General features: G+C 40.6%; 3 protein-coding genes across 3 annotated transcripts; all 3 read right to left on the reverse strand.

The window, feature by feature from the left end:
- Positions 1 to 1,356: 1,356 nt before the first annotated feature.
- LOC139475643 (acetylcholine receptor subunit delta-like) lies at positions 1,357 to 1,857 on the reverse strand. The gene has a single exon (XM_071258831.1). It carries the CDS (start codon positions 1,855 to 1,857, stop codon positions 1,357 to 1,359), a length of 501 nt encoding a protein of 166 aa, XP_071114932.1.
- Positions 1,858 to 7,108: 5,251 nt separating this feature from the next.
- On the reverse strand, positions 7,109 to 7,696 carry LOC139475644 (neuronal acetylcholine receptor subunit alpha-6-like). The gene has a single exon (XM_071258832.1). It carries the CDS (start codon positions 7,694 to 7,696, stop codon positions 7,109 to 7,111), a length of 588 nt encoding a protein of 195 aa, XP_071114933.1.
- Positions 7,697 to 13,088: 5,392 nt separating this feature from the next.
- LOC139475645 (acetylcholine receptor subunit delta-like) lies at positions 13,089 to 13,670 on the reverse strand. The gene has a single exon (XM_071258833.1). It carries the CDS (start codon positions 13,668 to 13,670, stop codon positions 13,089 to 13,091), a length of 582 nt encoding a protein of 193 aa, XP_071114934.1.
- Between the last annotated feature and the right edge of the window lie 498 nt (positions 13,671 to 14,168).

The raw sequence follows: 14,168 nt of genomic DNA on the forward strand, positions 1-14,168 counted from the left end.
TTAAAAGCGTCGTCAAACCCTGCTCACTCGCTCACTCACAACCTTCTGGACTGCTGTCAATCAGTTTACTAAAAGTGCCATACCGCGTATTAAAGCACATGGAACGAATTGTTGGATTTCAACAGCTTTCTGTATGGGATTTCAAGTGGAAGGCATTTTCATCGTTATGGCACTATTCAGAATTTGAGACGTGGGTCATTATAATTGATAGAACTGAGCTTAATCCATTTTATTTTACTTGCGTGAACAATGTTATAAGGAGAAGCTTCAAAGTCAGATTGTGCTAAAAAAAGTTAAGGCGGCACAAAAAAATGAAAAAGAAACATATCAGTTATCAGGCCTACCAAAGAAAACCCACAGCTCCAAGACTATGAAATATGTACACTTTAAATAGAAATAACCACACAAATTACAAGGACACATCTCCATAAAGGTTTGCATCGTTACGAACCGGGATATTTTCAATTTAACCAAGCACAGTAAATCACGCAGGCCGCAACCAATGGTTACACACTGCATTAACACACCATTATTGGTGAGGCATTTTCTCTGTGTGTGTATAGTCTTGTTTTTGTTGTTGGTTTTCTTTGGGGTACCTGCTTACAGCACAATTAGCAACCATGTTTCCACAGTAAAAAGATGTATGCCTATTTCGTAGATCGATGCTCATGATGTCAATCTCTAAATTGTCTAGTCCAAACCCGACTATGTACAGATAGCCGTCATATACATGTAGCTGCAACAACGCCGAGGGGGCGTTAAACAACATTAATAAGAGTTATAATATTACAATGAAGGTAGGTAGTACAGTGCAAAGTGTGTGCGTGGCGGGTGCTTCCGGTAAAGCAAGGCAATGCTTACCCTTTTCGCGAACACCTGCTGTCATTGATTTTCATTGATCAATTCATATATCAATCACCATTTGTGCTTTGTACGCCCAATGGAATTTTGTTCCCTAGACACTCGACACTGATTATTCTCAGACGTTGACGTTTTATATTTTCAATTTAAAACCACAAACAAATATATACTTGATGTCTTGTTGGACCATTAGTTGGCTTCATTCAGAGAAGGAAGTTGTCTTTCAGCCGAAAATATACATTCATAATATTAAACGTCCATAGCTATTACTTTTTCATGTGTATACAATTAAAACGAACAGAATAATTCACTGTTTCAGTCGTGGGAAATAAGGTGATACACGCACGTCCTTTCATCTCGTCACCGTTCCAAGAATCACGGTCGTAACACTGCCACTAAACACAAAGAAGCACAGAAAACAGGTCTTGTTTAAACAGAATTATTCAGTCATAGGAAATAGACATTGTAGGCCAGGGTGGTACACGTGCGTCCTCTTTATCTCGTCAGCATCCCAAGAATCACGGCTGTTACACTACTGCTAAACACAAAGAAGCATGCAAAACAGGTCTTGTTTAGTTTAGTTTCAATATCTGCCCACTCTGGCCTTACCTGCTTTTCATCCTCAACATTGCCACTTTCTTCATCCTCAACATTGCCACTTACAACATCAACTTTATTTGAAGCAGAGTCTTTCTGGCATCTTCTTAAGATCCATTTCGGCGGTGGCATATCTTTCATTTTGAGGAGGAGGATGTTGACAACGACGATGACTACACTGGTGGAGTTGGCCAGAGACACGTAGAGGCTGAAGAGGCTGACGGTGAGAGAGTTCTCAGGCAGGGAGTCCCTGATGATGGACAGAAACAGCTGGAAGCTGAGGAGGACAGACACGGCCATGCTGGTCTTCTCTCCACTCTGTGAGGGCAGCAGGAACACGAAGGTGTTGAGGGAGTAGAGGAGGACCACGGGGAGCAGGATGGTGAAGATGTAGAACATAGGGCGTCGTCTCAAATGGATGGTAATACATAATCCATGTTTGTTAATAATACCGATTTGCTCAGCGACGTCTTCAGTGTAAATTTCAAACTCGCTATTCTCTTCAAATAGTCTCATGTTAACATCTGTTTCACTAGAAAGATGTATTTTATTGTATAAACCGAACCATCCACCTATTACAACTGAACAAGTCTGGGTATCAAAGGGAAACTTGTAAATGTTGATAGGACACTTGGTTTCTATTCTCCCTGTGTGGAGCCATGTAATTTCACCATGACTGGTAACCAGCAGAGACTCTCCATTCTGCAGTAGCTCTTGTCCCTTGATGCCATTTCCTATCATCAATTTAGGTTTCCACAATTTGTCTGAGTCCGCAAGAATACTTTTCTGTGAGCTCAACGAAGCATTCCAAATAACTCGATGGTCGTACCATGAAAATGTCATCCACATTGTGCTGCTCAGAAACTGCTTTTTGTTGTCCAGTTCTTGTACAGATAACAATCCCACTGCAGTAGTTATGTTAACTACATTGCTTGGTTTGTGGTGGGCTTTGTAACCTTTTAAGATTGTGTCAATAACTTCTCCGTCAGATTTGAAACAAATGCTCCATGGTATAACTTGCATTATGCATGTCAAGAAAATAACGTTCCTGACGTTCAACATCTTCACAGGCGTATGTATCAGTCCAGGCGTGTCTAGTGAATGATGCGTTCTTTGGGTCTTCTGTATTGATGTGTCATCAGTGTGTGTTTCTATGGAGATGACATTAAACAGAAACTAATCCTCTGAAAGTAGAAGGCTTGAAATTGCTTTAGAGCAGTTCTGTAAAAAGGTTTCGATGTTAACATGTTGCACTTAATGCACATATGTAAATCTAAAACATGGTTCAATATCTTACCGTAGTCTGTATTTACTCTGTTATCAAACTAAGAGCGGTATGGAGGAGTTTATAGATCAATATGAATATTTCGCTTTCAGTTGTATTTCTATTGATTGTATGTTTTGTTTTTCGACCATATCACAAGCTTGTGTTTATGAATCGCTGTCAAATAGTGATAATATCAGATGTTCACAAAAAGCTGGGTGTGTCCTGACCCGCCAGTGGCACCAGTCCCAAACACACAAAGGCAAGTAAATTGTTCGCCTTGAAAGAAATATGGCGACATATTGTTCTGGGCAAAATAAGGAATTGTATCTGACATTTGTCACTGATGCATAGAACTTTGAAATGTCCTCCGCGTGTCTACCATAAAACACTTTTGAAAGCTTAACTGAGGCCTTGAATGCTCTTTTGAAATCTGTGAGTGAGTGAGTGAGTGAAAGAGTGAAAGAGTGAGAGGTTTTACGCCGCTTTTAGCAATATTCCAGGAATATCACAGCGGGGGACACCAGAAATGGGCTTCACACATTGTACCCATGTCTGGATTCGAACCCGAGTTTTCGGCGTGACGAGCGAACGCTTTAACCACCAATGCAGTGCCCTTTCTTTACTTGTACCATATGTGAGCATATTGACTTGCTTTTGCATGTGTTTGGGTGCCGTGGGTGTGGAAGGACACGCTTACCTTTTGGCGAATCCCTGGTGCCATAACTATTTCACAGTGGTTCATAAACATAGGCCCGTGATATGATATAGAGATATGTACAAGTGCCTCTGCAGTATTGGGTGGTGCACTGCCAGATGACAAAGCCATCACGTTTTCTGTTATTTAGCCTATACATATAACTTTCCACCACAGAGCCCCCCCCCCCCCCCCCCCCCCCCCCCAACACACACACACAACACACCTCTACTCATAGGAAGAAATATTAGATCTATCAACGCATCTGCCATTTTTAATTACGATTTTCATTTCATAGTAAACAGGTATGAGAAAGGTTCATTATCAATAATCACAAATAATCCTAAATGATTGGTGAGAACCATTCATTGATTGAAAGCTATTTTAGAAGTACAAATGTATTAATTTGTGACTACAACAGACGTAGCGAATGGAATGTTTTCAGCTTAACAGTTGACTTGTTTTTGCATGTATTTGTGATGGGTGCCTATTGTGTGCCAGGTTACACTCCACTGTATACCCAAACAGCAACTATCATCAATATTTTATAGTTAAGAAATAAACAACGAGTGGGAGTTGTTTATCGTACAAGAAAACACTGTGGGGAGAATAAACCATGAGTCGTTCATTTCTTATATGGGCTATCAACATTATGTACAGCTTTGTTAAGGATGTCGATAAAATGTACAAGCTTTAAAATATTTACCCACATTATAATAATGATGACTCCCTGAATAGAATTCATTTTACGAACAGATGGGTCGAGTTTGGTATTTCCAGCGTCTTCTCACAATCCTCACGTCGATAATTGTCGTGGAGCTGTGCTCCAATCACCAGGGGTGTCATTAAACAAAAATGAATTAATAATAAAAACGTGGCAATAGGTTCTCAAGTTTATTCCTAGCAACTCATTGTACCAATAGTTAGTGAACAATAAAAGGGATCAAATAAGACCAATCTGCGCTGACAAAGATCACTGATTACTTAGATCAGAGCAAACATACAAGCGGCTTTGCTCAGCAACTGTACAACAATACTCAAATGAGAATAGCTGAAACAACACCTTAACAAGATAGAGACAGGATTCTTTGACAGCCCATGAAGTCGGTTGCGACCAATTGACATCTGAGTTAATTAACTCAACACTCTAATGCGTTCATAACTTCGACTGGGTTAAATAACGGGAAATAGACATAGAAGGCCTATCACTTGAAAATAAAATACATGACGACGTCTGAATATGAACTAGTCCTATTGACTAAATATTCAGCCTCTTTGACTGAACAAGGAAATACTAAAATTCCCAAGAAGCTAGACAATCACGGGGAGATTAGTTATCCACGGATGACTAGAAAAACAGAACATGAAAACCCTAGTTCTGCTCAATACAACCAGAGTAAGTCACTACCAGATCAGAAGAGCCCCATAATCATTAACTAACAAAACTTTGCGTTTCGCGTGACCACCCAGTATTTTTACTGATCTTTTCTTACTGACTGAATGCAGGCATACAGACTACAAGACCTCTACTGCAGGGAATAAAGCACAGATGTGCAACACATCGCTTGTCGTAACTGTGACATGAACATGAACACAGGCTAATTAGAAGTTGAAACCTAAAACAACATAGAATTGTGAATTGTTTTCAAAACGGTTTCCTCAAAGGGTTAAAAAACCCAATGGATTGGAGAGTCCAAAGAGAGTAATAACACGCTGTACACCCCAACAAACTTTCAATACCCAATGTGAATGATGAAATGTGAGTAAACCCTCAATGGCTAAACCTCTGTTTGGAGCCCACGCAATTGTCTAAAGGACTGGCAACCCAGCGAAGGGAAGTGATTAAAGTGATAAACCTAATGGGAAAGTGTCAGCCAGTGTAATAGTGTTTTGCCTGGCTAGTCCCTTTGAATCATAGGGTTAATGAGGTCGTCTGAGCCTAGATGGCAATGGTATCAGCAAATGTGACCATAAAGTAGCGTGGGTGAGTGAGTGAGTGAGGTTTTACGCCGCTTTTAGCAATATTCCAGCAATATCACGGCGGGGGACACCAGAAATGGGCTTCACACATTTTACCTATGTCGGGATTCGAACCCGGGTCTTCGGCGTGACGAGCGAACGCTTTAACCACTAGGTCTTCGGCGTGACGAGCGAACGCTTTAACCACTAGGCTATCCAACCGCCCCCATAAAGTAGCATGGACCCAATATTTCAAATGTTTGAAATATATGATCATCTTGTCTTTGTACCTGTAATGTGAGTATATAAAACTTATATACATACTCTCGATATCAGGAATGATACATAACCTTCTTATTAATGACAACATTTGAAAATTTACAAATTTACAAATGTGTTCACTGAAGGAAATGTCTATATTTCAAACCGCAGTAAAACCAGAAAGGAGTTTAAAATTTCAGCCACCATTACAATTAAAGCAAATGCATTTTAAAAACTATATGAACAAGTATTTACTGGGGTATCAATTTTGAATTCATGCTTGAAAATGTCTGTAAATCCGGTCATAGCTTTCATGACAATGGTGTTGTGCATACTGCAATACACGATGATCATATGTTTCAAATGCGTTGCTTAATAAGAAACAAGAGCAAAAGTGAGCGTGGTTCACTAATACCCCCGACCCGCCTAGTGTGTCAGTAGTTTCAAATTAAATAGCTAGGATAGGGTCAGGGTTTGAAAAATTCATAAAAAAAATGGAAAATTACTAAAAACATTTGTCTTATTTGACTGCACCCCTCCATATGACACGGATTATATGAACTAAGTTTGAGATGAATTCACTGAATAGTTTAAGAGAAATCGCGCGGACAAAGTTTTCAGACGGATGTTAGGGTTTGAAAAATTCATAAAAAATGGAAAATTAATAAAAACATTTTTTTTCTTTTGACTGCACCCCTCCATATGACACAGATTATTTGTACTAAGTTTGAGATGAATCCACTGAATAGTTTAAGAGAAATCGCGCGGACAAAGTTTTCGGACGGACAGACGGACTGACGGACGGACGGACGGAACCTTGGTATAACTAAAATAAACACAAATAGCACTATTCCTACTGTATTTGTGTTTGTTTCAGTGTAATTGGTTAAATTAGATTATTGATTGTTGTTTAACGCCACACTCAGCAATATTCCAGCTATATGACGGCGATCAGTAAATAATCGAGTCTGGACCAGACAATCCAGTGATTGATATCATGAGCATCGATCCACACAATTTGGATCGATGACATGCATCAACCAAGTCACCGAGCCTGACCTACCGCTCCCGTTAGTCGCCTCTTACGACAAGCATAGTCGCCTGTTACGGCAAGCATGGGTTGCTGAAGACCTATTCTACTCCGGATCTTCACGGGTCGGTTAAAATAGATAACAACACCTACACAGTGCTTTTGAATGATGACAAAATTCCATGTTATTACTGCACAAATCGATTGGAACAGTTTGAACAAACTGATACCATTGAAAGGAACATGCATACCGAAGCCCAGCTTCATTAATTAGTCCAATGGTTTGTGAAATATGTCCACACCTTGAACCTTGGTATTGATTCACATAGTAAGGATTAGTCATCGAGTATTACTGAAATCACTTATACAGTACCAAATCAAGGGGGCTTTTAACACATGTAGTCGTATTTGATGAATTGTTACATACAGATCTTACATTTTATCGCACCAGCATCCCAAGAATCACGGCTGTTATACCACCACAAAACACAAAGAAGCATGCAAAACAGATCTGGTTTAGTTTAGTTTCAATATCTGTCCACTCTGGCCTTGTCTGCTCTTCATCGTGAACATTGCCACTTTCGACCGTATTTGAAGCATTGCCATTATCCTTACACATTCTTAAGATCCATTTCGGTGGAGGCTTATCTTTTATTTTGAGGAGGAGGATGTTGACAACGACGATGACCACACTGGTGAAGTTGGCGAGAGTCACGTAGAGGCCTAAGAGGCTGACGGTGAGAGAGTTCTCAGGCAGGGAGTCCCTGATGATGGACAGAAACAGCTGGAAGCTGAGGAGGACAGACACGGCCATGCTACACTTCTCTCCACTCTGTGAGGGCAGCAGGAACACGAAGGTGTTGAGGAAGTAGAGGAGGACCACGGGGAACAGGACGGTGAAGATGTAGAACAGAGGACGTCTTTTTAAATGCATGGTTATACGTATATTCTGTCCAATAGTATCGCTGATGTTCGTGATGTCTTCAAAGTAGATGTCAAACTCGCTATTGTCTTCAAAGTCTTTCATGTCAACATCTGTTTCACTGAAGAGATGGATTTTATTACGGAAACCGAACCATCCACCTATTACAACTGAACAAGTCTGGGTATCAAAGGGAAACTTGTAAATGTTGATAGGACACTTGGTTTCTTTTCTCGCTGTGAGGAGCCATATAATTTTACCATGACTGGTAACCAGCAGAGACTCTCCATTCTGCAGTAGCTCTTCTCCCTTAATACTGTTTTTTATAACCAATTCAGGTTTCCACAATTTGTCTGAGTCAGCAAGAATACTTTTCTGTGAGCTCAACGAAGTATTCCAAACAATACGATGGTCGTACCAAGAGAAAACCATCCACATCGTGCTGCTCAGAAACTGCTTTTTGTTATCCAGTTCTTGTACAGATAACAATCCTGCTTTAGTAGTTATGTTAACTACATTGCTGGGTTTGTGATGGGCTTTGTAACCTGTTAAGATTGTGTCAATAACTTCTCCGTCAGACGTAAAACATATGATCCATGGTATAACTTGCAGTATGCATGTCAAGAAAATAACATTCCTGACAATTAACATCTTCTCAGGCGTATGTATCAGTCCAGGCGTGTCTAGTGAATGATGCGTTCTTAGGGTCTTCTGTAGTGATGTACTATCATCAGTGTGTGCTTCTATGGAGATGACATTAAACAGAACCTAATCCTATGAAAAAGCAAACTTCGAAATGGATTTTGTGCATGTCAATATGAACGTTTTAAGATAATTGTGTAATTGCCTTTGATGCACAACTGATAATCGAAAACATGGTTTTAATTAGGTACTTTGGGAAATATGAACTCAGTATTATTCACCCAAGAGAGGGGTGGAAGGAGTTTGATAGCCTAATCTTCAAAATTTAGCAGGCGTCAAAGTAGCTTTAATGCGTCATTATTATCCTTTCACTGTAATTACGTTATTGCACCTGATGCAAAACTCTGAATCTACAACGGTTCAATTGAATACCGTTGGGCATATGTATTCAACCAAGAGAGGTATGGAACAAGTTAACACAGATCAATGTGAATATTGTTCTCTCAGTTGTATTTTCTATTTATTGACCATGAAATGTTTCCGCTGTAAATCCTGTTTTGTCTCTTTGGGCAACTGACATAGTTCATTGGTCTCTGTCCACTAAGCAGTGTATGGGCTCTGGACACTGAGAGGGGAATTAACAAACGAATATGTTTGTGGGAGTATAAATCAACAAGAAAGAACTGGAACTTTAGAATCAGAGCTTATCTACAGAATATTATATCGGATATCACAAGTTCAACTATTCCAGTTGAAAAGACTGTACAAAACGTTGCTTTCAATAAGTATTTTACCATATGGGAAACTAACGTCCAGGCTTTGCTGTCTTTCTATATTTTCATGTTCCTCGATATTTAAGAAGATAGAACAAGGACTGGTCGGCTCGGAGTCTGTAGTGTATGTCATTCGAGATTTCATAGCTTTGGGCGATTTGTTTTGTACGTGGACTTCTGTGTTAGATAGTACACATTCCAATTATCCTATATCTTCTAGTCTTGCACCAAGGCTGTACTGAATGATATGTCCATGGATGTAAAGTAATTCTATCCTTATAATAGGCAAGTCTAGATAAGCGACAGTCTAGGGACGCCAGTCTTTTTTAAGGACACTTGTTCTTATTATCTACACTCTCCAAAAAAAAAGAAACGCACAGGTGTTTTGAGAATTCCAATTAGATTTTTCCCCCCCAGCAATCGTCATAAAGACAATTCTTATGTTTGATTCCCGTTAATCATGTCATGTTTGCTGTGCATCGCGCGCAAACACATCTCAAAATGTTTTTTTGTAAACGTTTATCAGCAAAAATGCAAAGGAAGCACGGAAATTGCTATCAGAAAAAGTTTTCAGCACAATGCACGTGCAAAGTATTGGAAACAAAAGTAGAGACACTGACTATAAAAGACCGTACAAAATTCATCAGTTCATTGCGAATTTTCTGACGTGAACGGAGATCGAAAAATGCCAAGATTAACTGCAGCTGACCGAGATAGCGACACTGGACGTTTGGAAGCAGGGGAGTCCCAGTCTGCCGTTGCAAAACACTTCAACGTTCACCAAAGCACCATATCTCGACTATGGTATCGATATACCCGCACTAATTCGACTCAAGATCATCCCAGAAGTGGAAGACCAAGAGTGACCACCCCTGCTCAGGATCGGTACATCCGGTTGCATCACCTTCGGAATCGATTTGCTACAGCAACGCACACTGCAGGACAAGTGCCTGGTATGCGAAGAATTTCCGACCAAACCATCAGAAATCGTCTGAGGGAAACGGGAATTCGAGCGAGACGACCAAAAGTTGGACCTGTCGTCAACGACGTGTCTGGTGGTGCAACAGAACACAGTCATGGGATCTCAGGAAGTGGCGACGCGTTTGGTTCAGCAATGAGTCACGTTTTCTTCTTCAACGACGGGATGGAAGACAACGTGTATACCGACGTCGACATGAACGTTTGGCACCGAAATGCGTTCGACAGGTGGACCGATTTGGTGGAGGGAGTGTCATGGTGTGGGGAGCCATATCCTATACGGGTAGATCACAGTTGGTGGTTTTCCAGGGCAATCTTACAGCAAACCGATACATAGACCAAATTCTGCGTCCTCACCTCCTCCCAACTTTGGACCGCCAGAGGGAGCTGTTCCAACATGACAACGTTCGGTCCCACACAGGACGTGCAACAGTTAATTTCCTTGTTAATGAGAACATCAATGTCCTTTTCCATGGCCGTCCAAATCGCCTGATCTCAACCCGATTGAACATTTGTAGGACGAACTTGATCGACGCGTCTGTCAACGTCACCAGCGTCCCCACACACTGACACAACTCGCCAACGCGAAAGGCGAAGAATTCCCCACGAAACAATCCGACGACTTGTGCAATCTGTGCCAAGGAAGTGTCGAGCAGCGACGGCTGCAAGAGGTGGTGTGACCAGGTACTGACCATGACGCCCCTTGTGGCTACACATGTGCAGTGACTGAACTGAATTAATGCTGACAATGACGACAAATCTTTGTCGATCACTGTGTCTATTTTCATTTGATTGTGTTCACGCATATTCTGTGTAGATACTTTTACATCCGCTTAATAAATATCCATATTTTTTAACTATGCGTTTCTTTTTTTGAAGAGTGTATATAATCTAGAAACTATGATTTAAACTAACAATTTTGCAAGTAGGAATTTGCTCGGCCCTGTGGAGAGATTGTGATGTTTGAATTACATTCCATTTACAGGCTCTGTGCTGGTCATTACGCTGGACCATGCCATGTGGTCATAGCTGATGATTAATGACCAACATATACGGTATCTCTCCAGCAGCTAACGCATTTTAGTTTTTGTAAAGAAAAACAAAAGACTCAAACAAGCAGATCTACTCATATTATATATATCTGTAATAGTTTAATACCTAACATCAAGATTTCAAATGGCATATATCAAACCTTATTAAGTTTCTGAACTTTTGGGGGTATTTAAACATTTATCCGTCTTTGTTCGAGCTTTAATTTGGCGTCTACTTTCAATCACATTTACAATTTATTTATAAGAAATGGTCTGATTTATTCTGGCATGTTGATATTTCTGTGTGTGGTTTCACTGTCCACGGTAGAGAGATTTGGCCTAGCAGAATCACCATTACCTATACTACTCCCGTCAAGTGGGAGCTTGCTCCTGCTGCACGTCTGATAATTGCAATTCTCTCCCAACTATCTATAGTTAGCCTTGCCCCAGGGGTGTACTGAATGATAAGTCCATGGGTATATAGTAGTTCAATACTTATAATTAACTAGTAAGCGCAATAGTCACGTCATGGCTGTTGGGAGTTCTGATGGTTGGTTGGTTTGTTGTTCAACGCCGCACTCAGCAATATTCCAGCTATATGACGGCGATCTGTAAATAATCGAGTCTGGACCAGAAAACCCAGTGATTAATATCATGAGCATCGATCCACGCAATTTGGATCGATGACATGCATCAACCAAGTCAGAGAGCCTGACCTACCGATCCCGTTAGTCGCCTTTTACGACAAGCATAGTCACCTTTTACGGCAAGCATGGGTTGCTGAAGACCTATTCTACCCCGGAATCTTCACGGGTCTGGGAGTTCTGAAAACTCCCCACTGCGATATTTTGTTTCGTGATAATTTTGTTTGTTTGTTTGTTGTTTAACGCCGCACTCAGCAATTTTCCAGCTATATGGCGGCGGTCTGTAAATAATCGACTCTGGACCAGATAATCCAGAGATTGTAATAGTGAGTATCAATCCACGCAATTGGGATACGATGACATACATCAACCAAGTCAGCGAGCCTGACCACCCGATCCCGTTAGTCGCCTCTTACGACCAACATTTACGGCAAGCATGGGATGCTGAAGACCTTTTCTACCCCCGTGTCACAAATAAAAAGCAGAACTAAGGATATACAGCACACATTATTACAAACGAAAAAGAAAAATACTTTAGGTTGATTACATTTATTACAGTCAGCAATATTTCACACCAGGTTAAATGACGTTATATTACAAAAGATAATAGTGTTCTTTGTTTTACATAGAAAAGCAGTATAGTCAATACAAACACTGTTCATACAGGGTCTAAATATGAATATAACATTCCACAATAAAATAGAATTCTGTCGTAGCATTCAAATGTCCTTTTTTCACATGTTCAGGTGTCCCATTAAAAAGGTCCGTGATGAATGTCCGAGTTAGGGACCGCAAGTAGGAGCAATCACACTAAGGCCTGAAATCATGAAAATGACTAACTACCAGGTGGCAACTATCATGTATTACAATATAAGACGTCAAGAACATTGAAAATAATATATATGACAGGCTAAATTTCCATGATGGACAATCCTTTTGGCAAAGCCAACCTTATTTACAATTAAACACGAAGTAACCAATCCACATATTTATCCTCGAAATAACACGATGTTATACTCACAAAAGTCTTTCTCCTGGCCAGGGCTCACGGCAGCGAAAGCTCAACTGGTCTTAAAACTGCTATGACATGGCTATATATAATAAAGTCAGAGACAAAACGCATGCTTTTCACAGTGTGTTTGGGCGACCCGTTCCAGTATTAAGGATGACATCTACCCCTACCAAAATACATCCCACAAGTTTTGTTAAAAGAGCTCGAGCACATGATGTGACACCCGGATCTTCACGGGTGAGAACGGGATTTAACACATTTAATTTTACTTGCCTGAACAATATTTCGAGAGATCACTTCAAGGTTAAATTCCCCCAAACACGACAAGGCAACACAAGCAAATGTAAAACCAGGAATTTTCAAAGTTTCGGTCGTAGGGAGAAGATATGGCAAGCCAAGCTGACACGTGCGTCCTCTTTATCTTGTCAGCATCCCAAGAATCACGGCTGTTATACTAATACTAAACACAAAGAAGCACAGAAAACAGGTCTTGTTTAGTTGAGTTTCAATATTTGCCCACGTTGGCATTGTATGGTCATCCTCCTCCACATTGCCACTTACAACATCGACTTGACTTGATGCAGAGTTCTTCCTACACATTCTTAAGACCCATTTATCTTTCAGTTTGAGGAGGAGAATGTTGACAACGACGATGATGACACTGGTGAAGTTGGCCAGAGACACGTAGATGCTGAATAGGCTGACTGTCAGAGAGTTTTCGGGCAGGGTGTCTCTGATGATTGACAGAAACAGTTGAAAGCTGAGGAGGACAGACACGGCCATGCTGATCTTCTCTCCACCCTGTGAGGGCAGCAGGAACACAAAGGGGTTGAGGGAGTAGAGGAGGAGTACCGGAAGCAGGATGGTGAAGATGTAGAAGAGAGGGCGTCTTTTCAAATGAATGGTTATACACAATGTCTGTCCCTTATAAACATTGATTTTCTCAGTGATGTCTTCAGTGGAAATTTCAAACTCGCTATTCTCTTCAAATTGTTTCATGTCAACATCTCTTTGACTAGAGATATGTATTCTATTGTAGACACCGAAACGTCCACCAACCACAACTGTACAAATCTGGGTATCAAAGGGAAACTTGTAAATGTTCATTGGACACCTGGTTTCTCTTGTTCCTGTGATAAGCCATGTAACATGTCCATGACTGGTAACCAACAGAGACTCTTCATTACGTAGAAGCTCGTGTCCCTTGATGCTATTTCCTATAATCAATTCAGGTTTCCAGAATTTGGCTGAGTCAGCAAGAATACTTTTTTGTGAGCTCAACGAAGCATTCCAAATAACTCGATGATCATACCATGAGAAGGTCATCCACATGGTGCTGCTTAGAAACTGCTTTTTGTTGTCCAGTTCTTGTACAGTTAACAATCCTGCTTCAATAGTTATGTGAACTTCATTGCTTGGCTTGTGATGGACATTGTAGCCTTTTAAGATTGTGTCAATGACATCTCCGTCAGATTTACAACATATGCTCAAAGGTAT

The sequence above is a fragment of the Haliotis cracherodii genome, unplaced genomic scaffold (assembly GCF_022045235.1).
Source record: "Haliotis cracherodii isolate W230 unplaced genomic scaffold, xgHalCrac1.p SCAF_3, whole genome shotgun sequence".
Taxonomy (NCBI): Eukaryota; Metazoa; Mollusca; class Gastropoda; order Lepetellida; family Haliotidae; genus Haliotis; species Haliotis cracherodii.